At 36.2% G+C, this 27,843-nt stretch overlaps 1 protein-coding gene across 5 annotated transcripts in view; it reads right to left on the bottom strand.

The window, feature by feature from the left end:
* The window catches only part of SLC44A1 (solute carrier family 44 member 1), a 178,877-nt gene that overhangs the window by 35,227 nt on the left and 115,807 nt on the right, over positions 1-27,843 (bottom strand). For 2 of the 5 annotated variants that reach the window (XM_033122513.1, XM_033122515.1), the window contains exons 9-16: positions 27,395-27,581; positions 26,413-26,578; positions 25,492-25,648; positions 24,570-24,653; positions 16,869-17,006; positions 8,802-9,038; positions 6,868-6,948; positions 1,675-4,034 (exon numbers count right to left, since the gene is read on the bottom strand). In XM_033122513.1, coding sequence (XP_032978404.1) covers positions 4,011-4,034; positions 6,868-6,948; positions 8,802-9,038; positions 16,869-17,006; positions 24,570-24,653; positions 25,492-25,648; positions 26,413-26,578; positions 27,395-27,581 — 1,074 coding nt within the window. In that variant the 3' untranslated portion in view covers positions 1,675-4,010. Of the gene's footprint in view, positions 1-1,674; positions 4,035-6,072; positions 6,949-8,801; positions 9,039-16,868; positions 17,007-24,569; positions 24,654-25,491; positions 25,649-26,412; positions 26,579-27,394; positions 27,582-27,843 lie in introns of those variants that run through there. The other 3 variants (XM_033122516.1, XM_033122514.1, XM_033122512.1) reach the window with 3 other exon arrangements.

Genomic DNA, 27,843 nt, shown 5'->3' with positions numbered 1-27,843 from the left:
ATGCATTTACTTATGAACCCACAATTTTCCAATATGTATTCACAGGTCACATCTTAACTCTAGGCAAGCCATTATAGGGCACTCCTTTCTGTCAGATGGAATATATGAAAAGAATACAGAAATTAACTGTGGCTGGTACCTTCATAAGCTTCGACTCTGAGGATTCTTTTTTTTTTTTTTGTAAGTAACAGTGAAAGAACAGCAGAGAACTTATTTATTGAAAGGCGAAAGATTCAAGTCCTTTCTGAAGGAAACTTCTCAGAGGCTATGTTAAGGCTACTTGGAAACTCCCAAAATTCAAACGAGAAGGTTATTGACCAACAACAACAAAACTGGCAGCTCTGGTTGTGGAACTGATGCCAGAATTCTATTTTGCAGATGGGGAGACCTCCTGACATGGCCTTTATCAGCTAGTGGCACGTGCTGGAAACGGCTGAAGCCCCCGGGGCAGTGACAGGGCCTCACAAATATTTGGTGCCTGCAGTTCCTTTAGCTGTTTGGAGGCAAGGGATGGGAGAAGCATTACTCTGGTTTAAAACAGCTCATGACCAGGATAAAGGAAGGGGTCGTCTCCTCACTATTTCCTATTCGGATGAAATCCTGTAACTGCCTAGGGAGGCAAGAGAGCCCCTGGGCAGATACCAAGCAAGATCAGTGGGAATCGGCAGCTTAATGCCCTTTGCTGAAAAAAGAAAAAGAGGAAGGGAGGATCTCTACAAAGGAAACACTTATTTCCAGCAGAATTTTTAAATGGACTCAGTGAGTGCCTCCTCCTCAACCATTATGGAAAAAATTGGGTGACCAACACACATTTAAGCTACTTAAATGGCAGTAATTTAGGACTTAATTATGCTATAGGATAGGATAAAAGCTTTAATCCTAAACATTAAACATTGCATTAAATGGTTTAAAGGAACAACCTGCTTTGAGCTCTGCTCATCCATGCAAGGATTATACAATCTCAAGGCCCTAAATTCCTAACGTTCACTTAAAGCCTCCCACACAAGATGGGTCTCTTCAATTTATGTGGAAATACCACCTTTTCCTGTCCACATGACATTCCAGCAGAGGTTAATCTTGAGGCAGGAGCCTCGAAAGTCTCAGTCATGCAGAAGAGCCTGAGTTATCTGATGGCAGAAGCCATCATGATACTCTGGCCGCTGTGATCACACTTTACAATCGAGGACCCAACTACAACTGGAGGTAGGAGTCCTGAATGCAATTCTGCGGGTCTACCACAGGAGAAAAACAAAACCACAACACAAGAGTCAGTGGTTTAGAAAATTAGTCAGATAAGTTTTGTTTTTCATCTCTTCTTCTCACTTGGGCAGAAGATGGAGGCAGAGAGCGAACAGCAATAAGGCAGCCCATAGCTAGCTGAAGAACGACTTACGATGGATGAAAGAGGCAGCAGGAACATCCAAACATAACCTCAAAACATTTAAATATTGCTAAAAAATCCTCTGTGAGGCTTTATAAAACGAATCAAGGGATGAAACTCATAGGAGAGTGATATTCTATACATCAAATAGCTCTGTGTGCCTGTGTAATACATATGCATACTTGCATATATCTTCCTATAGGGCACACAAATTGACTTAAGGAAAACAGCCTGGCAGTTAATTTGGAACTCAAATGACATGGTTACACATAGATCATAATTTCTAAACACAATGTTAGTAAAACAGAATTTATTTTGTAAAACAGGACCTGTTATATAAAATGGCACACAATCAAGTTATACAAAAATACAAAATTTCTTTCTGATTATACAGTTCTAGTTGCAAATGATAATTAGAAAGGATTCCTGGTGGCTTCCAAATAGTTGAGATTGCGAGCATATGGATCAGGGAGCAGCAAAAGTCCATCATGTTGGGATGTCCAAGTGAGTAGAAACTAATTTCCAAATTCAAGCCTTCCGTCAGGTCACTTTGGAGGGACACCTACTAAAATAGCTAGCTCCTGGAATGTCTTCTGTTTTGATACCCATCTTCCAGATTTTTGCCAATCCTAAATTTAGTTCCCAATGTTTCTTAATGTCCAAAATCTGTGTGGCTACGAAACAGAAGGTTCTGAATTTTCTTAGATGATTTGCTCTCTCACCTATTTGGATAATTGTTAGTTATGTAATTATATTTATTCCTTTCAAATGATATAAAAGAGTATAATGATGCTGTTTGGCGATGTTAGATGGTAACTTCTGGAGAATTATTGATTCAAAATAGCTACTCTCACAATGTTGATTTTCCAGATCTTGCCAAGACATGAGCTCTTAATTGTGTGTTAAAAAAAAAAAAAGTTCAGAATCTTATTGCAAATATTCTGAAAAATCAGAAATATTACATGAGCTTTGAAAAGAAACCAAGGCATTCAGCAAATTTCAGCCTAGCTAGAGTAAAGAAAACGAATACTTAAAAAAAAAATACAATTTACCTTTTGCAGCAATTTAAAGGTCCAACCCTCTGAAAGGAAGCACATTAGCAAACAGCTGTTGATTAAGCCCTAGTGACATTAAATGTACGCATTTCCATAAAACCGGTCTAATTCACTAATTCTGATAGGAGGCAATGCTTTCTTTCAAAAGATTCTCCTTCTATGGAATGATAAAATGCTGAGGCTATTTTTTTTTTTTTTGTACAGAGCCCGCCGTATTTAGTGCAATAAGTTTAAAAAATTTGCTCTGAAATATTTACTTTACATTAACAAAAATAGCTTCTTTTAAAAAAATTGTAACAAAAAGGAGTTATCGCATAAACAGATCATGAATTGTTCTTAGCAAATTACATTTTTTTTCTTAAAGCATTCACCATTACAATAAGCAGAATAATGGAACATTAGTCATTCATATCTGGTAAGCTTCAGGAATTAAAAACAAAACCAAAAAACCCATAACCCATTCCCAAACAAACAAACAAAAAAACAAACACTTGAGGATCAAAACATTAACCAATTTTCAGTTAAACATTGTAGAATTTTGGATACTTCATGAATTGCCAAAGAAAGGAGCACCCGCCCGTTAGTTTTCAGATTTTATAACAAGCATTTGAATAAAATGGCTATTTAGCCCTAAATTACTCAAGTTCCTCCAATGCAGGAGCCCAAGCACTGAAATTTTCAATGCTTTGTGTTCCCTGTTTCTCTCCTTTCTTTATTCCTCCAAGCATTACTTAACCTGCAGATCAATCAATACACAGAAACGTAAAGGCTAAACTTGCTGGGTGCTCCAGCTTCCTTTCAAATCAGGCACACAAATGTGTGGAGGGTGCTACTGAAGTCAAAAATGAAAGAAAGACAAACCATAAGAAAAAAGTTTGCATAAGAAAGATTATCTACCCTTCTCTTTTTTTACCTACTCTCTTATATAAGCATTAGGGTAACTACAAATACCTGAGGAGTTGGTTACTTTTTAATGTTGGCTGACAAATGCGTGAGTGGTTATGAAAATTCCCTTATCGGGCCCACTTGCATGTTTCTAAAAGTAAAATGACATGGCTTCTTTGATTGGGGAAAACTGACTGGAGTAATTCCTTATTTATCCGAAAGCATACGCCTAGTCTCATCCCACTAGGACGTATGCATCAGTAAAATAAGATCTTGATTTTATGCACACATCAGGGAAATCACCCCTGAATAAACTTTAGACAGAGAATTCGGTACAACAATTTTACCTAATTTAAATAACTAAAGTTAAAATCTCCTCTAAGTTATTAAAAATGTTAATCAGATATGAATCTTAACATTTCCATTAAGACAATTACAATTGAAAACATTAAATGACGGCAGTTGCCTTGTAAAAGCCACCCGTATGAAAGGAGTACATGTTTGACAAAAATAAGCATAAAAAAGGTATTAAATCCCTGTTCCTTTTCTCTGATTTTGGCTGATTATGGGTGTGTGTGTGTGTCTATATATATATACATACACATATATACACACACCCACACACACAAATACATAGTTATGTGTATATATTTTGGAATGTCAATGGGTTCCATAATGGTCGGCTAGGTTCAAGCGGAACTTGCTCCCGAAGCCTAGAAAACAAAGTCATACAGAGTACAATCTTAGACAATTACCATTAAAACAAGATCATGAATGATGGTACAAATATAAAAATGGACAGATATAGCAACAAAGCAAAATAGACTGAGACTCCTCCTCCCCTGAACCTATATTCCAGGGGCTGAAATTCATATGAATGTTGGAAATCACGCTGCCCTCTGGGTAATCTCTGACATATGCAGAGAATACTTCTCCGGACTATATTGCTATAGTGCCCAGTTTTGTTTTTTTCCCTTCCTTTCCTCTGTAGCTTCTTTCCTGTACAAGCACATGGCCAGAATGTTTCTTTTTTTTTAAACCTCTATACCACATTTGGTAAATTTTTCTAAAATCATTTTCAAAGATTTAGAGAAAGACCTTACAAATCTTCAAAGTTTCCTTAACTAGTAAGTTGTCTCAAAAAAACGTCCAAGAGGAAAACCAGGAGTACTTATATTTAGTTCCACGATCCCTCTGTCAAAAGAAAAATTCAAAACCTCATTTTCCTGAATATTATTTTACAGACTAAAAATAAATGCTAAATTAAAATATCCCACTAAGGAGGAAGATAGACAGGGAACTCAAAACAGCATATTTCTACAGATATGGCAAAATAGGTCTGATGCTTTTTTACAGAACTTACACCTAAGGGAACACCATGTGAATTAAACCAAGCAAATACAGGACACAATCCTAAATTCTACCATCTCCCAAACAGTAGGGGGCAATTTCTCAGATAATCCTAAGGACACATAAAAGATGGTGGTGGTGGTAGGGGGTCAACTCTTACCATGTACACTGTGACAATGAGATAAGAATTAGAGGTACTCATGTGCTTAAAAAATGTAACTACCCTGTGAGCAACATTTCACACTTCTCTTCTGAGTTTTTTAACCACTTAAAACATCATTCTTTGGACCAAATGCTACAATATCCAAAGCACCAGAAGAACAATGCACATAAAAGATGTATTTGGGGACAAAGCAGAGGGTTTTGCAATTAATCTGCAAGCAATGAACTGATAAGCAACAAAAAATAAAAGCAAAAACTGAATGAAGATTTTAATGCATTGTTTAAGGGTCATTAATTTAAAACTGAAAGCAATATTAGGGAAAACTAATCTTTCTAAATTTTTCGCTTCTGGTAGAACGCCACATAACCTGGGCATTCTCCTCGTGTTATTAACTACGAATTCGGGGTTTAGATAAGACTAGGTATACCTGCATTCTGGTCTACCACAATCCATCTATCTTTCCCTCAAGAATACAGAAATATATGCCAGTTCGTGGTTAAACTAGCTAGTCTTACACCTCCCAATATTTCTCCCTTTCTTTAAATGCTTATTACTGCAGAATAATTTACTGGAAACTTCAACCACGGGGATGACAGAAAAGGGTCATGTCATGCCACTGCAGGGGTGGCAGAATCTTCACTGCAGCCCCCCTCAGCCTACATGAAGTAAGAGGGGTACAGAAAGAAGGGGTAGGGAGGCAAGGGACTTGACTGGAGGTTTTGCTGCTTGGTGCCCCTTACACACTCAATTCTTCAATCCAGTTCAGGCTAATGTACACGTAAAATTAAGAGCTATACGACCATTCGTCATCCTTTTACCTATGATTAGAGTGATCTGTGCCTTGGGAATCTAAATATTGATATTTTGCTTTCTATTCCTCAATGCTATTGAGAGCAACACTGAAATAGTCACCGGAAGAAGTTACAGAGGAAAAGAGTTTATATCTAAACATTCTGCTAAGACTTTAATTTAGGTTGAATATACAATCATTTTGCATATATATATAGCCTTCCCCACTCCTTTTAAATGAACGCAATTCCTTTATTCTTACATACTTAAATGGGCTTGTTTTATACTATATATTTCTTAAGTTGGGACACTATGACTCAAACCGTTTATCAAAGTATAAAGAAGAGTCTTCCCACTTTTGGACATCATATGCAGTCAGAAAGCCCATTATTTAAAATTAACTCTTTAAGAGTATAGGCAATTTTATTATATTCTGAGATAAACATGCTATTTAAGAGCAAGAAACTTGTAAAACAAGCATTAATTAGAGCAATATATGCAAGAGACATCTGTTGTTATGCAGTGAGAATGTTCAGGGAAAAAGCAGCTCAGGATTCTCTCACACTGATTAACTTTAGGTTGCTTTTTTCAAATGAAAATAGAATATATGTGTCACTGACCAGAGACAATTTATCCTTCTCACAATTAAGCTGAGGTTGGAGAAGACCAGTTTTTCTTATTGAGTGGGAAATGCGAGTGTTGATGGAAATAGACTTGCTTGCTACTGAAAAATAGCTTAAGAAACAAAGAAAGTACAATCCAGGCAACAGAAGAAAAAGTCAGCAAAGAGGAAAAGACAGCAACATAAACAAACCGATATTAAAAAATGGGGGAATATGGATTTTAGCAAGTTGAAAGGAATTGCTATTAGCACTTTCCAAAACGTGTTCAAGTGTACAACCAAATGTTCAGTCCCATGAAAACTAAACACTGACAACTAAAAGGAAAACAATAGAAACGGCAATTTTACCTTAGGGATAAAAACATCTCCTATCCTGCCAGGACCACTTTTCATTGTGACAATGATGTTCCTTTCAGCTTACTTTTACAGAAGGTGGTCTCAGTTGTGACAATAATTCTGCCATCCAAGTGATGGGTAAACACACAAACAGAAAGAGCAACACATCCTGCGTGATACAGATAACAAAGGCCTCTCCTGAAGAAGTGCAGTCAGTGAAGACAGAGAGAGAGAGGAAGTGAAAGTGAAATTCTTGGAGGCTGGCAACCTCCTCATCTCCACCTACCATCGGTTTTAGCTCTCTGGCATCAGCGACGCCCCCCTTACCAGCTTCTTTCACTGCTTTCCTACTGTTTTCCACAAACTCCTGCAAAATATGGATCAAATGGCATCAATTCTTAGGTCCTTTCACATTTTGGTTGGTAGATGAATGCTAAAGAACATTACAGTTTTTTACTCAGTATTGGTAAATGGATGGCCTAAAATCACAGCAATAAATAATATTTAGTATCACACATAAGCGCTGCTAAATTTGTGGGAAAGGACTGCAATCTGTTGGTATGAAATCCTTTTTCCATTCATACATTGTGACACTCTCAGGATAATGTTAAGAGATACTGTTAGTTCTGTCCAAAAGAGAAAATACCCAATATTTTTAAAAAGACTATTTTTCCACTCTTAGAACACTGTGTTATTTGTTGTTTCACTTTGTCCATATCATGGTTAAATGGAACAACAAGAACCTTTTACTCCATAAGCCTCCTCTTTAAAAATAACCCTAGAAGGTAAAACAAAGCATTAATTCTACTAAGCTCAGCAAACTGTTTTTCACCAAACCATAAATAAGCTCCTTTAAAAAAAGTCCATCTGGATTTGAAATTACTCCATAAAGCTGGAAGACAGGGAGTAACAACCAGAGAACCTGTGTCAGAAGTAGTAAGATGGGATTATGCCCCTAAGGAAACATTTCTATCCTGTCCAAGTTTATAGAGCACTTCTTCATTAAACATACTCATCATTCTTACAGAGAAAACTAAAAGAAGGAAAATGGTATTTTGTACTTTGTTTTTGATCAGTGTCTTAAAACACAAAAACAAACTCTTCTTCTAAATGCCTCAATCACAAAAGAGATGCAATGCTCATAGGTCAAATTCTATTATTCAAATAACCAGCTAGAACGATAATTTAGACATTATGAGAATGTCCCAAATTTAGTTGATAATGTTCTTGGTAAAAGAGATAATCACTACCAAATAGGTCAGTTAAATTGCTTGGTATTTTGATGATTGGCAAAAAAAAAAAAAAAAGAAAAGAATCTAGCTTATTAATTAACACATTTATTTTAAATAAATAAATTTAAATCTATTTAAAGTAAATCCATGCTTCTGGAAGATGATTTGTTATTTCACTAATGGTTTAGTCTTCTGTATTAGCCACTCTTCAGATAGGAATATGTCACAGCTCAATAACCAAGTACTATTATGAAAAAGCATCTTTAATTTGGTAGCATTTGACATTGATGATAATAGTATTTAAATTAGTACAGTTTCTCAATTTTTCAAAAGTTTTAATTGAGGTTCTAATATAGGGAAGCTGCAGAGGCTACTTAACTCTACAGAATCTGAATATAACATCTGTGTAAAGGTTCAGATCTTGACTAAAACAAAACAATATAATCTACCAGTCACAGGTCTAGTAATCTGTATTCATTACAAAATGGCTTTACTTTGGCCTGGCATACTTAGCATAGTGAGTTTTAATGGAGTTGACAGCTATAATATTTGGAAAGTTGGTGGATGGAGAAATACAGGTAGGCGCTACAACCTGGGAAATAAGATGTTTTCTCTTTGAGCCCCACTTCAGGAAAGAGCACTTAGAACATCAATGGTCCAGTGTTCTAATTCAAGGGCTAAAAGTCAGGTTTAACAAGTCACTTCAGACTCGTCTAACTGCAGAGAGGGGGCAGCAGCATGGAATAGTGTGTGCTCAGGTCTATTAACTGGTGTTGTTCTAGCTCGGTGGATTTTCAACGGTCTCATCCATGCCAAGAGGGCCTTCTTCCCTCATTTCCCCAAGATTAATTTCATTCAGGAGCGTTACGGGTTTAACTCTGAATTAACCTGTTGCATATACTGACAATCGAATATAAAGAATGTTTTGCAAAATATTTTTACTAGTATTTTTACTCCTAAAGCAGCAGAGGGCACCTGGAGTACTTACCATGAGTACTTTGTCCATATAGAATTCTCTGCCAGGACTCCCATCGTTGTATTTTGTATCAATGGCAAAACACAAGAACAACACATCCACTACCATTTCATAAATGGACAGGAAGCAATGAGCGACCAGGAAAGCAAAGAGGCAGACGATGATCAGAGGCAGCACCCAGACTGTGTAATCTTGATGGTAGTTGAGCAGCATAATCCCCGCCAAACCTGTGCTGCAGACTATCAGCACCTGACGCAGAGAGAACAAAGGCCACATGTAATGTCCTACTGGAGGAAACCAGCCTTTCTCCATCTTTTGCAGACCTGAATTTCTCTTTACTATTTATCGAAGATGGTCGCATGAGTCCATCCCATCTCAAATTAGAAAGTACAATCTATGGATAACATATACACACGGATTTAGACATGTATATCATATAATATAAATTAAAAAAAAAATCCTGTTGACATTAAAAACAATCAAGGTTTCCAAATGTTATGCTTGTTTCCTAAAGCTTCCCATATTTAGTACCTATGGCAATTTTAAAGATAAATATATGCATATATTAAAAACAAGAAATTACACACGCTTTTAGCACTCAGAAGAAAATTACTGACATTTCAGGGTATTGCTCTGTATTTTTTCCTAAGCATTTTTATGTTTATGAAATAGTATTATATAAAAATATCATTAAAGGCTCCTTAATAATATTTATAATATCATTATACATGTTTCATAAACACTTATTCAGCTACATAATTTCACCTTATGGGTGATTTAAAGTTTATTTAACCATTCTCCTACAGTTGGAGACTTACATTGTTTTCAGATATAAATAATGCTGCAACAAACATCTCTAAGAGCCTTTCCTTTATTTCGTATTTTATTTCACATAGCATATGTTGCAAATTTAATATAATTTGCCATGAAGGTTAGATTTGGACTATTTATGAAGAAAGAGGTTGCCAAAAACATCCATGCTATAAGAAGAAAAGAAATAGGCAATTTGACTCTTGTCAAGAACCACCTACTCTGATGCTTCACCTCATAGGCAGTACTTCACAGTTTTTGTGGTTCTTTTAATACACTTTATTTCAGCTTTTCAATAACCCTATGAATGGTTTACGGCAAACATTATCATCCTCATTTTATAGACTGGAAAACATGTTGGCCACGCTGCCCAAGATCACAGGGTAGAAGAGCAGATGTCACTCAAATAACGATCTTATGATGCTAACCTCAGTGCTCTTTCCAGGTAAAAACTGAGCAAATACTTGGATACTGATACAAAGCAGTAATGGGTTATACTGAATCCTAGATGCACTCTTGCCCAGCCCTTTACTTGGCCTAACATCAAGTTTTAAATAACAAAGAGAAAGGAGTCCTCTAGAATTACAGCAGCCTTTCCTTGTCTGGTGCCAAGGACAGTCAGGTGGAGAATTCTTCTTTTGCCTCTTCCCTACTATTTATCAACATCAAAGCATCTCTTATTCACTATTACCTTAACCAGGTGTTATAATGCATTAGCTGATACACCAGTTAACCTATAAATTGATCCTTCTCTCAGATGATTTTAGGCAGCAATTCTGGGTCTGCCTGAGATTTGGAAGACCTCACCTCCATGATTTTTGTGGCCAACTTACGAATATACCCTTATAGTGACTTATTTTCTGGGGTAATTTCCACAGATAGTTAATCACATCCTTTTTTAATTTTCACTCCTTTGGTTTCAATTTTAGAATGAGTTATGTCTTACACTCTTCTTCTAACTTTTTACATCTACCCTATGGGAAGACTGAGGCTCTTTATGCTTTCACTATGCCACTAAGTTTAACCACTTATGTGTTAACGTTAAATATTAGTAGAAGGTGTGGCTCAAACAAATTAGATGTTGAGGCGGAAAAGGCTGGATATTGTCACATGAGAAACAACTTCAAGAATTAGTGATGTTCAGCCCCAAAAGTCAAAGAAATGTAATAATTACTCCCAAATATTGGTGCAAAAGTAATTATGGTTTAAAAGGTTAAAATAATTGCAAAAACCACAATTACTTTTGCACCAACCTAACATAATGAAAGGGTATTACACACTTCTCAAACTATTAGCAGAGCTAGGAATTACTTGGGGGAGTTTGTGAACAATGCAGATTCCTGGGCCCGCCTCCCCCTGAGAGTCTGATTGCTTGGATCTAAGATGAAACCCAGCAGTGTCCATTATATAAAAGCATCCCAGATGATTCTGATACAGTCCACAGCCTACAAGAAGGAGACTGTCAGTGGTCTCAGTGTGGGAGTACTCAGACCCAAGGGAGTGTTCAAGAGAGTCACCTGTGATGTCTATTTGTATTTCTCATGTCTTTAAAATTTCTTTTATACTATGCTTTATAATGCATGTATTAGTAAAAGCTATACAGATATCATTAATAAATAAATGTAAATATGTTGGGGAAGTGTGCACACATTTTTTTTTTTTTGGTAATAAGATGCATGACTTCAAAAGTTCTAGAAGATAAATTATTAGTGATACAGTAGAAGAGATTCATATATAGGGTAGGATGTGAGAAGGAGGACAGAAAGGATGCTAGTTTTGGAGTCAGGAAGATGTAGTTTTGAATCACGGAGTTAGTACTTCTTAGTTGGGTGGCTCATTTACCCTTTCGGAGCCTTTATTTTTATCTTTAAAGAAGACACAATAGTAACTACATCCCATAATTGTTAAAATAAGCACTCTGAAAGCATTAACACAGTGCCTAGCAATCTTAGTTTCTTTCTTTCTTTCTTTTTGCCACCCTAAATCTTGCATTTATGATGATGCCCTTTCCCCAGGGAACCCATGTTTTGAAAGATTTTACCAATAACATAACATTTAAAAGTAATAATTCATATTCTCATTTTTAATTTTAATTCAAAGCCAAATCATCAACCAGAACATATTCGTGTTATAAAAAAGTATTATCAAATAGAGGAAAAATAATTTCATACAGAAGCAAAGAAACTTCAGATTTTGGTTTTTTTTTGGTATAGCTTTATTGGGGCAAATATTCAATATCTATTAGACTTAAAAAAGTTTAAAGAGCTTCTAAATCTCTGTTCTTACCTTTGAGGACCTGGTAGGCCCGCAATCACAAGTCACAAGCCACTAAACTAGAGCTAGGTCTCTTCCAAATCTAATTTACCATACTCCACAAAACCATTAATGACCTATAGAAATGGAATCCATTACATTGTCTTCTGTGTTCTTTTTAAACTCAGGGTTTTAAAAATTAAATTATAACATTTAGACAATTGTGAATTTGCATGCAGTTGTAAGAAATAACAGAGAATGATCCCATGTACCCTTATCTAGTCCCCTTCAAAGACAACATCTTGTAAAACTGTAGACCACTATCACAACCTGGACCTTTTCACAGTGACACAATCAAGATACAGAACATTTCCATCATCACAAGGAGCTTTCACTTGAACCTTTGATATCTACCCCTACTTCCCCCAAACCCATCTCTAACTGGGCAACCAGAAATCTGTTTTACATTTCCGTAAGGTTTTCGTTTCAAGAACGTTCTATAAATGAAATCATACAGTATTTAATCTTCTGGGATTGGCATTTTTCACTCAGCATAATTCCCTCAAGATTTATACAAGTTGTTGTATCAATGGTTTGTTCTGGACACTGTCTTTTATAATGTTTATTATGATTTAGCTAGTTGAACTACCTAATCAGAAACTATTTCTGCACACTACCAGCCACTTAATAGTATTGAAAGAAATTCTTTTCAAAAGATTTACTGTATTCTGTGACCAGAACTGTATTTTTTAAAAAGGAAAACTAAAGAATCTATCTTAGTCTGTTGGAAACCCAGAAGATTTTTCTTTCCTCTTATTTTTCTCCTTGTTGGATTTCTTCATTAAAAAATATTTATCTTTCATGGTTTTAAAAGTCAATTTTTAACAATATTATAATTATATTATTCAAAATTCTACCTTTCAGGAAAGCAATTTGGCAATGCATACCAAGTACCCTATTATGTACTCTGACTCATTCATTCCTCTCCTAGGATTCTGCCTGCAGGAAATAAGTATTGATGTGGACAAGGGATTGTATACAAAGGTTTCACTGCAGCATACTTTATATTAGTAAAAAAATGAGAACAATTTAGCTATGAAAGAAACTGAGGGGCTTGGTTAAATACAAGTTACAACAATTGTATATATAACCAACACTCAGAACAGTTCCAAGGACATCACTAAGTCACACTTATAAATATTTGCTGAATGAATAAAAGGTTATGATAAACCTAATGAAAAAATTCTGACAGACAGGTCACTAGGCTGCTGAAAAAACTCATAGCCAATTTTAAACCATCGTATTTTATCATCTATATATTTTTCCATTGTGAAAGGAATGCATAGTTAATATATAGAACTTTATCTTATTATGATAAAGTAGGGGGAGGAGTTTGGAATAATTCATATTTTTAATATCCAAAGACAATCATTATTACTATTTTAAGATACTAATTTTCTTTTTTTATGCACTATTTATTTATTTATTTATGTATTTATTTATTTGTAAGGAGGGCCCAGCTCACAGTGGCCCATGTGGGGATCGAACCAGCAACATTGGCGTTATTAGCACCATGCTCTAACCAACTGAGCTAACCAGCCACCCTATGCACATATTAAAACAGTATTGTGATAATCTTGCAGCTTTACTCAGCTTTTTCACTTATTATATTATATGCATTGTCATATTATAAACTCAATAAAAAACATGATTTAATAGGTGAATAATAGTCTGTTGATTATTATTTCCCACCATTTCTCCATGGTTAGGCAGTAGATAGTTTGCAATTAGTCACTATTACGAATTAATGCTGTATTTTTTCTGTTTTTAGAATTGTTTTAGCAGTGGTTTACCATCATCAGGATTACTGAATCAAAAGTGTTTTTTTTTAAAAAAAGGTCTAAGGGCAAAATTGTCAGTTGAAGCAATTATAGCACATGGTGATTCAAAACTTAGAAGTCAGACCTGAATTTGAACTCCAGCTCTGTCACATTCTAGTTCTCTAAATTTGGGCAACCTACTTAGCTGTTTAAACTTGGGTTTCCTCTGCTAAAAAATGGAAGATAAGAGGAACAGCTCACCTTACAAGGGAGGCCAAATATAACTCTTAGCACTTCCCTCAGTACCTAATACCAAGCAAGTGTTCCAATCAGTTTACTAAAATCACCATAATGATCAAGTGTTGCCACTTAGTATAATTTTTTCCCTTATTCCTCTATATGGCTTCTTATTTCCCTTTTATTTTAATTGCTCTGTGTACGAGGTCTGACAATTCAGTTCATGAACTTATCCTAGAAAATGTGCTGCATACATCATTGCTGAAAATTACTATGGTCACCTTCGAAGGACTCCCCTTGGGAAGCCTGCACTGATGCCAGAGCCTAGTTCACCCTTCAAAGCAATTTTGGAAGTCTTTTTCTGGAATGGCCATCATATTATCTATCCTTGATGTCCTGAATGTCATCAAAATGTCTTCCTCTCAATATTTTCTTTGTCTTTGGGTAAAGAAAGAAATCACTGGGGGCCAGATTAGGTGAGGGTGTTCCAATAGTTATTTGTTTACTGGCTAAAAACTCCCTCACCGACAACAGTGCTGTGTAAGCTGGTGCATTGTTGTGATACAAGAGCCATGAATTGTTGGTAAAAAGTTCAGGTCTTTTTCGTCTAAGTTTTTCTTGCAGCCTGTTCAGCCCTTCCAAATAGTAAACTTGGTTAACTTGTTTGTCCAGTTGATACAAATTCATAATGAATAATCCCTCTGATATCAAAAAAGGTTAGCAACATTGTTTTGACTCTTGATTTGGACTGATGGAACTTTTTTGGTCGAGGAGAATTGTCTGACTTCCATGGTGCATTTTGACGCTTTGTTTCACGGTCGTATTGGTACACCCATGTTTCATCACCAGTGATAACACGGCCCAAAACATTGTCTTGCCTCTCCAAAAGGTCTTGGCAAATTTCGACTCTCCTTTGCTTTTGTTCATCGGTGAGCTCCTTCAGGAACATTTTTGCACACACCTTTCTCATGACAAGATTTTCAGTTAAGATTTTCCTAACTGTTTCTCTGTCGATGTTAACTTGGTCTGCTATGCTTCTTACAGTCAGCTGACGATTTTGACACACAATTCGATGAATTTTTGCAATGTTTTCGTCAGTTCTGCTCATAACTGGCCACCGACCTCTCTTCATCAGTGACACATTCTCTCCCCTCAGAAAAATGTTTAATCCATTTGCACACTGCTATTTTCTTCATGGCATTATCGCCATACACTTGGATTAACGCGTCCTTGATTTCACTTCCATTCTTGCCAAATTTAATAAGAAACTGAATGTTTGTTCGTTGCTCTAATCCAAGCTCAGACATTCTCAAGACAGCACACAAAAACATGCAACAACAATAATGAACACCACTCAGCAAGACACCACCACACGTCAACATGAACACAGTTGAGACACTGACATACCAAGGTTATGAAATAAGCTGTTCGTACAGAGCTGCCAACGTAAGCGCACAGTGGCAAGTTCGTGAACCTAATTGTCAAACCTCGTTTTTATTTTAAGGTGCTTCATATCTTTCTTAGCAGTAGGGATAAATTGTAAATATGTAAAAAATAAACGAAAATTCTGAAGCTTCCCAGAGCTAATCATATAGCATGTAAATGATAGTAGCAGTTAATAAGTGTCAGACATTATACTCTGTCTTTAACAGTAGATTAAATCATTCAATCCTTTCTATAAAACATCTCCTCTTATTGTAAAAACATTACAAGAACAAATGCAATAGTCATAATATAAGTTTAATGAGAAATTTTGTAAATAACAATCTGTACCATTTTAGAATTCTTTTTAGATGACAGCTGCTTAAGAACTTAAAACCACACAAAGCTATCAATGCCTCTTTACACCAAATATTTTTTCCTTTCAAAAACATTTCAAAGCGCAATGACTTTGAAAATGCCACTAAGTGTTCAGTAGCAAGAGAATATTTAAGAATAGCATTTGATAAAATACCGACCATTATGACAATGAGTAAATATCAAAGCAATACGAAAATGTATGCGACGTAATGTGAAGTGAATAGGGCAGAAGAAACAGGCATGTATGCTATGATTCTTATACCATAGAAATATGAGCCTATGAAAAAACAGTGGGAAGGAATATGTAAAATCAGTAAGTTAATAGGTTCCAGTGGTGGTATCTCTTACTTAACTCAGATTTTCTGAGTATTTTATGGTTTGAAACACAGATACAATAAAATCTAATTATAATGTTATCTATTATTTTACAGATTTTGATAGTATTATAGAATAAATGACCTCTTCTCAGACACTTTTAAGGACAGTTAAGTCTCATTCTCCAACAGCTCTATTTTAAAGGGGTTCATATACCGTACAATGACAGCTAACATTCCTCAAGAACTTACAATGTGTCAAGCAATGTAGATACACTACATGTATTAACGAGTCTACTCCTCACAACCTTAGGGCTTTGGCATTCTTATTATCCCAAATTTATAAATGAGCAAACTGAGGCACAGAGTGGTTATGTACCCTGCCTCAGGTCACACAGCTAGTTAGTGAAAGAGCCAGGATTTAAATCCAGGCAGTCAAGCTCCAGATTTAGCACCCTTAACCACTACACAGACTTTCTTAATTCTTTCCAGTTGAAAATACACAAGGAGAAACACAGGCAAAGTACTTAAGCACTCCGTGGTTAAAATCAGTTTTCCCATCTATAAAAAGATAATAATAGAGGTGCCTTTACAAATTTGTTGTGAGGGCTACATGAGCACAATACATGTAAAAGTACTTAGAAAAGGGCCTAACATGTATGAACGGCTTTGTAAGTGCTTGCTATATATTAAGTTACTTTTAGTTTTTTAGTGGGTTGGATATTTTCGAAATTAAAGAAAAAAAGAAAAAAAATTATATATATATATGTGTATATATATATATATATATATATATATATGCGTAAAAATTTATTGTATGTCTCAGATAATATACTTGGTCTTACCTTGCCTAAAAATAACATGAAATCCCCCACTGTGTTGATGGCAGCCACTCGCAAAGCATTCTCCACAAGAATGACAAAGGCATCCTTTGCCGAGGTGCAGAAGTTGGTGCTGTTGATAGCTGTGGCTGTGTATGCATTCTGGACAAAAGCAAAACAATATTTTTATCGACAAAAATAATCTTACTTGAAGATATAAACCAAGCATCATTAAGCACAGCTTAATAAAAAATATTTCAAAATTAAACCCACGGTTTGGTGAGGTATACGTTAAGATTATGCACAAGAAAATATGATATGTTAAAAACAAACAAACCAAAAGCCACCCTGATACGGTAAAAAGAATTTTTTTCAGTTGCCTTAGTCTTGGTCCTTCAAAAACACTGGTGTTAATTAAAACACATACTAACCTTTCCAACATCCATTCACTTCTTCTCTGTCTTAGTAAATCAAAAATAATTTGGCCTTTCCTCAGGTTCATCACTGTGAATATCAGTGATGCATTATTACCATCTCAGTGATGCTTTAAAAGCTACACAAATATGTAAAGGTATCAGATTGCTGTGTTGTTTTATCTGGAACACCTACCATCTCCTCGGTGCTTTCTTCTATGCTGTCCCTTCTCACAGCTCTCGTAGTAGATAGCTGTTTGTTGCCCAGTATTTTATACCCTGCCACTCTGGGTGCAGGACCCAAACTCTCATTTGAGAAAACAGCCCTTCCTCATTCTCTTAGAGTCTCAGTGGAGTTGACACTACCTTCAGCTGTGGGGGTAGCAATGACGGGTTCAGAACTGGCATATAAACTAATCAGAGCAAATGAAAAAAACAAAAAGATATTCCCTTGGGCTTCTGGGAAAAAGAACTTTCCTTTTTCATTGATAGGTGCTCCTGACAGAGAAGCTTTCTCCTTTTCCTGGCTATCGAGATGTGAGGGTATGGATTGCCATGGCTGTTTTGCCAACGTACAGGGGAAAACCCGGAGCTGCTGGAAGTCACAGTTTGAAGCTGAGGGGGAGGAAAGCTAACAGCACGGAAGTCAGATCACAGAGAAACCAGGTACTTGCACTTGGTGATGATATTCACGTCATTAGGAACTAGACAGATTTCTGGACTTTTCAATTACAGAAGCTAATAAATTGCTAAGAATCTCTCCCCCTCCTTCCTTCATCACTCTCTCTTTCTTAGGTCAGATTGAGCTGGCTTTCTGTCCTTTGTAGTACTGAGTCCCAGATGACACACTTTTATTCAATTATACCTGGTTCTGCTGCCCAATGTCTTCTCTGACCCACTAGGCACAGACTCGGATTGTGTTTTTCCTTTTTCATATTACATTTTAGAATAGCATGACATTTTTCTGGAAATGTGAATAAGTACTATAACATCAAGTATGTCTGAGTCTTAGAAAAGTATATGGATTTTATGGCTAAAACTTTTGGTCCTGAGTAATTTTTGGTTTAGTGCGGACTTAAGAATTATTATTGGTGGGTCGAAAATGTTAAAGTTACTGGAAAACTGCTGGACACAAAGGGCTTACTTTATATTGTGTTGTCTATAAAACTTTAAATACTGAGCTTGGGAGAGAGAGTCTTTAAAGGATGAATGTTCCAATTGTATGCCTGTTTGTTATTAGGAACCTGGTATGGAGATGAGGTGTGAGTCAGCAAAAATTTAATTTGCCATTACATGATCAAATTCATTGATTTAAAATACAGAGCATTTCAGGGCCAAGAAAAGAGCACTGTTCTGAGAAGGTCACTACTCGAGGTTCATAACCTTTTTTCAGTAACAGAGCAGTAGGAACTTGTGGTTCTTTCTGAGAAACATAGAATGATTTTAATATATGAAATTCTATCACACAAATTGTAATTAATTATCAGAATATATTACTACATTAAGTTTTCAGGTCTTTTTATCTCAAAAGCTAACATATACGATATTAAGTTTTTCTGTTGGCATTCATTTCCTGCTTGTTCTCTTCTATTGTTATCTTGCCAGTGTTTATCATTTTAAAAATAGTAGCTTTTATATTTAGGTCTTTAATCCATTTTGAGTTAACTTTGGTATATGGTGACAGCAGTCTAGTTTCATTCTTTTGCATGTGGCTTTCCAATTTTGCCAGCACCATTTATTGAAAGGGCTTTCTTTTCTCCATTGTATGTTTTTGGCTCCTTTGTTGAAAATTACTTGCCCATATATTTGTGGGTTTATTTCTGGGTTCTCAATTCTCTTCCATTGGTCTGTGTGTCTTTCTGCCAACACCATGCTGTTTTGGTTACTGTCACTTTGTAGTATAATTTGAAGTCAGGGAATGTGATACCTCTGACCTTGTTCTTGTTTCTCAGGATTGCTTTGGCTATTCAGGTTCTTCTGTGAGTCCATATAAATCTGACAATAAATTGCACAGAAGAAAGTATAGGTACTAAAGTTATGGAACTTGGGTTTAGGGAGGATTTTATGAATTTGACCTCAAAGGCAAGGGAAGTAAAAGCAAAATAAATGAATGGGACTATATCAAACTAAAAAGCATCTGTACAGCAAAAGAAACCATCAACCAAACAAAGATGCCTCAACCGAATGGGAGGAGATATTTGCAAGTAACACCTCCAATAAGGGGCTAATATCCAAAATACATAAAGAACTCATACAACTCAACAAAAAAAAAACAAATAATGCAATTTAAAAAATGGGCAGAGGACCTAAACAGACACTTCTCCCAAGAAGACAAATGGCCAACAGATATATATGCTCAACTTCATTAGTCATTAGGAAAATGTAAATCAAAACCACAATGAGATACCACCTCATACCTGTTAGAATGGCTATTATCAACAAGACAAGTAAAAACAAGTGTTGGAGAGGCTGTGGAGAAAAAGGGATCCTCATACACTGCTGGTAGAAATGCAAACTGGCACAGCCAGTTTACAAAACTCATAGAGAGACAACTATGGAAAACAGTATGGAGGGTCCTTGAAAAATTAAAAATAGAATTACCATATGACCCAGCAATCCCTCTTCTGAGGATCTACCCCAAAAATCTGAAAACATTTATCCATAAAGATATATGCTATATATATGTACCCTTATGTTTTTTGCTGCATTATTTACGGTGGCCAAGACATGGAAACAACAAAAGTTTCCTTTGATAGATGATTGGAAAAAGAAGATGTGGTACATATATACAATGGCAAATTACTCAGCCATAAGAAAAGATGAAATACTGCCATTTGCGACAACATGGATGGATCTTGAGATTATCATGCTAAGTGAAATAAATCAGAAAGAAAAAGTGGAGAACCATATGACTTCACTCATATGTGGGATATAAAACTAAAAGCAACAAATGAACAAGACAAACAAAAACTCATAGAGAGACAACGGTTTAGTGGTTACCAGAGGGTAAGGAGGGCGGAGGGTGGTAGAAGAGGGTAAAGGGAATCAAATATATGGTGACAGAAGGAGAATTGACTTTGGGTGGTGAACACACAATGCAATATATAGATAATGTATTATAGAATTGTACACTTGAAACCTATATAATTTTACCAACCAATGTCACCCCAATTAAAAAAAAAAGGTATCAGGCACCAAAGAGTTAACTACCTAACAGCAGTGGCCCACATTTCTTCATCTTCTACAAAGTTCTTTTTGAAACATTCCACAAAATGCCTCAATGACATCAAAATAAACCATACTATTGATCTTGTGTAATAGTAACTCTGCCCTAGATGCATCTATTTTCAATAAACCGAAACTAGTTCTCAGTTCTCATCAGTTCCCTATGTACACACACACACACACACACACACAACAGACAAAAACAAACATTTAACAATTTTTCTAGAGCAGGGGTTGTCAAACTACTGCCTGTGGGCCAAATCTCTCCCGCTGTCTACTTTGCAAATAAAGTTTTATTGAAACATAGCCATCTTCATTTGTTTACATATTGTTTATGGCTGTTTTTGTGCTACAGTGGCAGAACTGAGCTACTGTGACAGAGACTATATGGCCCATAAAGTCAAAATATTTACTACCACTATTCTAAGACATGATCAAGAGACTAATGAACCAGTTACAGTGGTCTCTGTGGGAGATTGGCTCCAAAATGCCTGATGATACCAAAATCCAAGGATGCTCAAGTCCCATACATGAAATGGTGTAGTAGTTGCATATAACCTACACACCTCCTCCCGTATACTTTAGATCATCTCTAGAGTACTTATAATATTCCTAATACAATTAAATGCTATGTAAATACCATGTTTCCCCGAAAATAAGACCTAGTTGGACCATCAACTCTAATGCGTCTTTTGGAGCAAACATTACTATAAGACCCGGTCTTATTTTACTATAATATAAGACCAGGTCTTTAACATAATATAATATAATATAATATAAAATAATATAATATAATATAATACTGGGTCTTATATAAGATAAGACCAAGTATAATATAACATAATATTATATAATATTGTTTTATATAATACAATACAGGGTTTATATAAGATAATATAAGACTGGGTATAATATAATATAATATAATATAATATAATATAATATAATATAATATAATATAATACCGGGTCTTATATTAATTTTTGCTCCAAAAGACGCATTAGAGCTGATGGTCCAGCTAGGTCTTATTTTCGGGGAAGCATGGTAGTTGTTTTCCTGCACTGTTTAGGGAATCATGAGAAGAAAAAAAGTCTGTACATGTTCAGTACAGACGCAACCATCATAGGCCTTACTACACAGTACACATCAGCAACAATGTACCATCCCCCACCTCAATATTTTCCATCCGTGGTTGGTTAATTATGAAATGTGGAACCTGCAGATACAGAATACTGGGACACACAGGGCCAACCGTATTTAACAACAGGTTTTCAGAGGAAAATACCCTACCATATTAACTACACATACATTGGTTATGAGGGGCTTCCTAAAGTACAAAAAGAATTATACTGTCTAGAATCAAGGATATTGGATAACACATTTAAGTCAACTACATACTGTCTTAAATCCCACCCCTTCAATAAAGAGAGACAACTGTCTTAACTGTGCAGTTTCTACCCTTTGCAGTTTGAATAAGACTTTCCTTGAAAGAGGAGACAGAAGCAAGAGAGGGTCCACACACTCCATCTTTCTCCTCTTATTATCAGGCCAGCTGACTGTAGGAGTAGGTGCAGCACTTCCAAACTAAATTATACAAGCTTTTTTGTTGCCCTCATTAATTTTCAGAAGTGTCAGTTTATTTGAGAACTGTTGTAATTCCTCCTCTGCTGCTTCTTTCTTCTTCCCCCCACCCTGCCCCACTCATCCCATCCCATCTACTTTTACAGCAGAAGCCTATTTATTTGTAGACATAGAAGGAGACAGAAATTATTTCTTTTCTCTACTCCTCAGTTCCAGGGTAGGATTGGCTCAGAGAAACTTAGCCTTCTTGGCAATATTCCTACAGATCTGTGCAACTCCTTTGTATTTAACCTAACTGAAAACAGTAAGTGGATATTTTATAAGCTTTCTCCCACTCCCAGGGCAGTTAGATGAGCTGCATGTGATACACCAAGGTCAAGATGACCTCTTCAGGAAGAAAAATGTGCTACAGATCGCAGCAGGTCAATAAAATGTCTCTCCGATTTTATACTTCCTAGTCTAAAAGGATTCACGCTAAGGTTCTCAAGAAATTCTGAGGCCTTTGCAGCTTACCCTATTAACTGCTCTCTGAGCTTTCTGCAGATTTCTTAGTTGAGATTTTTAGAGCTCCCCCACCTTCTTCTCAGATAGCCTTCCTGATCTTGAGCTAAACTGTCCACATAGAGGTATCACTGATTAACATTTTGCTCGTGCCCAACTTCTGCTCAGGCAGGACATAGGCTGGAGACTGTTCAATTCCCAGAGCAAAATAAAAGATGATCACCATCCAGGAATCTTTCTAAAAGGATGCCTATTAGCCCAAGTGGTCACTGATAGCATTTTTGTGTGACAGGATACAGTGAAAAGGTAGTGATCATGTGGAAAACTATGTTAGGGCAGAGGGTCACCATCAGGTAACACAGGCAGGCCTGCGTGGGCACCTGTCCCACAGCACAGCTTCCTTCCACACGTTCACACCTTCTTTCCTTTCTTTCCTTAAGGACCTAGAAATTCTCTTAAAGTTGAAAATATTACATACTAACTCAATAAGGGCAAACTAGACAGTAATGGTAGGAAAAGGGGAATAGGATATGTACAACTCTATGTGTGGATCAATATATATTAAATAAGGGAAAAGGCAATTAAAATGATCCCTTTCTTATTTTGAGGGAGGGATGGAGGGGACACAAAGTCAAACTTATGCCACAGATTTCATTCAGTTTGGTCCTAAGGTTTTAGACTTTTTAAGAGTCATCAGGGTTAAACCTATGTTGCAAATCTTAAATAGATTGCCTTTAAAATCATCCCTTGTCTTAGTTTATAGCATGATACATGAAAATGTGAGATGCTTGCAAATTCTCTGAAATAAACTATACTTCAGTTTTCCTTATATTGCACAAAACACGTATGTATTTATACAAAAGGCAGTGTGTTATCAGGGCAAGAGCTAGGCAAACTTAGATTTGAAAACTTTCTCCACCTCTACATTATGTGATCTGCCTGGATGGAGATGCCAGTCTCAATTTTCTCATCTATAAAACAAAGGAAATGAGCTTTCCTTACAGAGTTGCAGAGAAAGTGATAATGTACATAAAGTGCTTAGTATAGTATCAGGTAGTAGGTGCTCAAAGAATATTCTCTACAACTCCCACTCATGCTAAGTAGAGAAAAGCTTTATAACCTTAAGAGCTTATCAGCCAGAGAACAGAGATACCCTCCAGTGTTACGTGTACTATCTCCAAATAGAGCTAAGGTAAACCATGGCCCAAGTAATCCAAAGCCCAAGAGAAACAGATTCCAGCTTTAACAATCTCTCTACCTAAAGTGAATTCTGCCTGTTAGATATATAGTCACCTTCACGTCACATGAAGATAAGCATCCACAGAAACAAAGGGCAGTTCACAGTTCACTCTGTCTATTTGCAAAACTCTAATACTTATGCTGCCAATACTAAATGGCTCATTTAAAAAATCGAAAGCTCTTTTTTGAAGACAGCTGCATTTCCCATGGTGTGTGGCCCTGGTGCATGGCTTGGGATTGGGGACTTCATCCTTTGCTGCAAAACGACTGTCCTGCCACTCCACTTCCCTATCGACATGCTCCTTTACTATTATCTTCTAAATCCGTTAAAGCAGTGGCAACAAACTAGTGGCCCAGAGAACTGACATTGTGTGGCCTAAACACTTGTTTGCTTTGGCTCAACTCCAAGTTATTTTTTAAGGACGAATTAAAGAACTACGGGCTAGGGTAGACAGCTTCTTAGGGAAAATCAAAGATGGAAGGATGTGAACTACGGGATAAGAGATAAATGTCTTTCCTGAGAGATGAATCCTAATGATAGTTTATCCATGCATTACAAGTGATTAATAGTGAACCTCGGTAAAAACATGTCACTTGTAGAAATAAGAGTATGATTGAAATAGGTATACTTGATCAAGATACAATGTACAACAGCATGAGAAAAACATTAACATCTTTCAATTAATCGCAATCATTTTATCTTGGACGAAGAAATAACAAACCTATCTTTGAAATGAATGTTAGATTTATTTTTAAAATATTTTACCTGATTTAAATAATTTAGGCACTTTTCAAGACACCAGAGGCAACAAATGCAAGCTTTCAACATACATCGAGCACAGGCATTTTCCTGGAAAGAAGGAAAAGTTGAAATAATTAAAAAACCAAAGAATCAAACCATCATAAAGGATACTCTAAATGTTAGAAAAATAAGTAAAAATTTAAAAAATCACAACCTACGCTTCAAAGCTTCCACACCCTCTCTTTTTCCCTCAAAATGTAATGGCTAGATTATTTTTAATAATCAGTACAGTCAAAAAGCAAGCTGATCTTTAGCTATAACTGGGATTTGAGGCAACTCCAAAGTGGCACTCCATTCATTAGTTCATCACAGCATGGATCCAAATGTCTGCGTCAGCATCCGAGTTGAACATTTATTTAGTACCGATTATACATACGATACAGTGAGGTATGTAAGACCAGCAAAGAACTTACAACTTAGTAGTAAAGAAAAAAATGCTAAACATAAAGAAGGTTAGAATCAGAATATGATATAGATACTCATGCTAGGAGCGTGGAAAACAGAGAGAGACAACATCATTTGGGAGATGGGAGGAATGGAGGAAATTTCTAGGAAGAGGCGGCATTTGAGCTAAGTTATATTGAAATGCATGTTATTTCCACAGTCAAGGACAGGGAAGTGGTTCTAAGGAGGAAGGTGTGTGAGCTGACACAGAGGAAGAGAAGCACAGGACACTTTTGGAGACCAGTGATGAGATGGATTTTGCCAGAGCATATGGAGTGCAAGAGTGGGGGACAAGGTGGGAAAAACTGGGTTCCACTTTGCTGGGACTTCGAAGAAAACATTCGCAGCTTTTTACTTAAAACCTTATTGGGTGCTTTACTACGTACAGAACTGAAGTCTGGAATGTGCCCACGGAAAGTCCAGAAAAGCATTTTCCCCTTACCTTTCCTTTCAGCTGGCTGTGAACGTACATAAGGATCATTCGTGGAATTTTGACTAACGTGATGATGAAAGATCCTTTTGCCACAGTACCAAGGTGATAACGAATCAGGCGATTCACGGATGCCAAAATAGGTGTAAATGGCAAATTCCTTTTATCCCTATTTTTAAAATAACCAAAAAGACAATGAAAATCAAGGCTAGACTAGGATGGAAACACAGGAATGGTTTAGAGTCCAATGCAGTAAAAAATTGGTTCATTTTTCTTATTCAGAGCTTTATGACAAAATGGCAAGGTAATATAGCACAACAAATATAAATGCTACAGATGTTACCATATAAAATTAATGTTTCATTTCTCTATGGTAGTTTCATGGGGTTCTTATACTTTAATATTTTAAGTTAAATAAAACTGTGCTTTGAAAGCTCTTATGAGTAAATACTTATGGAGTTAATTGTACAGTCAAAAAATTGAATTTAAAAAGATGTTCAGTCTAGATCTGGTATCTCATTATAATAGAAAATTAAAAGGCCCACAGCTTATATTCAGCTCTGAAGTTAGGAAAGGGAGTCATACAACTGTTCTGATCCAAATCAAAAACGCTTGTTGTCCTGTGATGGGCTTTTATATAAAGCAAAAGTACATAAGGCACTACTACAAGATTTATTCTTCCGCTAAATATAATTTATGTTATATCACGGCCTGCCATTTTGATTAATTTTTGAGAAAGTTTTAGAAAAGTGTAAAGAATGAAATAACCACCTCTCACTTTTCTACCTTCCAGAATGATCAACTATAACATTTTATGATACTCACTTCCAATTACTTTTTAAAGAAATGAAACTCTTCAAAGCCTCAGTTCCATTCCCTCCTGGCACAATCACTTAGATGATCTTAAGTTTCCTGACAAGTATAAATTCTCACCTAGTAAAATAGTATGTGACCACAGCTCCCGCCACTGTCATCTGCTGACAGGCTAGAATGAATTCACTGATCCAAATCAGGCCCACCACATGGTACCACCACATGTACTGCAGAGGCCCAGAAACTCTGAACTCCACAAAGCCTTGTTCGTTCTGAACAGCACTGCCTAGGAAAAAAAAAAAAAAAAATCAAAGAAAAGAAGAAGCACATAAAGTGTAAACCAAGAAATATGGCTATTAAATTCAAGAGATTAATCTAATTTCCAACAATAACTTACCACATTATCAGTTATTTAGTTTAGGCATGAATTTTCAAATACTTCAATTTTCTTTTTGGAGCTATTACTTGTCCAATAATTATAGACTTGAATTACTAGCAAAGTACAGAAATTCATATTGTATTCAATTGGTGAATGTGTACCGAAGGGCCAGAGAAGTTACATACACATTTACTACCCTTACACCTCTCCTCACAATGAATTGCATTTAGGCGTAACATTTGATATTAAGTATGGCTACAAGCAAGTCTCAGAGTCTATGAACTGTATCATCACTAGGAGCTCTAGCTAGATTCAGGTCATTTCCAAACTAGAAAATCCCAAGGAAGCAAGCTGATCTTTAGCTATAACTGGGATTTGAGGCAACTCCAAAGTGGCACTCCATTCATTAGTTCATCACAGCATGGATCCAAATGTCTGCGTCAGCATCTGAGTCAATACAGCAAGCAGCTTACTTCAAATCCACAACCATCCCAGAACTAGGATGCAATTTCAGGTTTTACCTGGTATACACCCACTTTGCTAGTACGATCTAAAAATCATGAATGGAAAACGAGTTATTGAAGAGCCATAACCGCTACTAGTTCTGATGGCTATTAGACTTTAGTCAATAAATATCTGAATAATTAAATCTCTTTGATATTTTAAATATTTTAATGCAAATCAGATTCGTCACTAAGAGAAAGAAGCAGAATATCTTCTTACCAGTAGTGCCAAGAAAAAGAAGCGTCATGATCCAGTACGCCCAAAATAGGACAAGAGCAAAGAAAGTCCAAAAGGGTTGGAAGACTAGCAGTGGCAAGTGAATGAAGACCTTGCCAGCCACATGGAACAAGGCGATAGTGAGAGCAACACGCTTGCGCATAACCAACATTATCAGGAACAAGATAACCTGTGTGGAGAGAATGTAGGGAAAGGTTCCGGTTACTGTTTTAAGTCGTGAAAATAGAAACTGAACAATGGCGGATATTTTTAATGTAACCCTTCATTCTAAATCATGGAAGTTTCATTCTCTGAATCCTAATAATACTTTATCAGTCTGCTATCTCTCTTGTAGCACTTATTTTCAATTGCATATTGAAAATGTCCTTTAAAGCTAAATAAAGAGGTTTCTCAATTGATTAATAAATCCTAGAATTATTTTACTTTTCCTT

Source organism: Rhinolophus ferrumequinum, chromosome 12, assembly GCF_004115265.2.
Source record: "Rhinolophus ferrumequinum isolate MPI-CBG mRhiFer1 chromosome 12, mRhiFer1_v1.p, whole genome shotgun sequence".
NCBI lineage: Eukaryota > Metazoa > Chordata > Mammalia > Chiroptera > Rhinolophidae > Rhinolophus > Rhinolophus ferrumequinum.
This window is presented reverse-complemented; position numbering and strand designations above follow the sequence as displayed.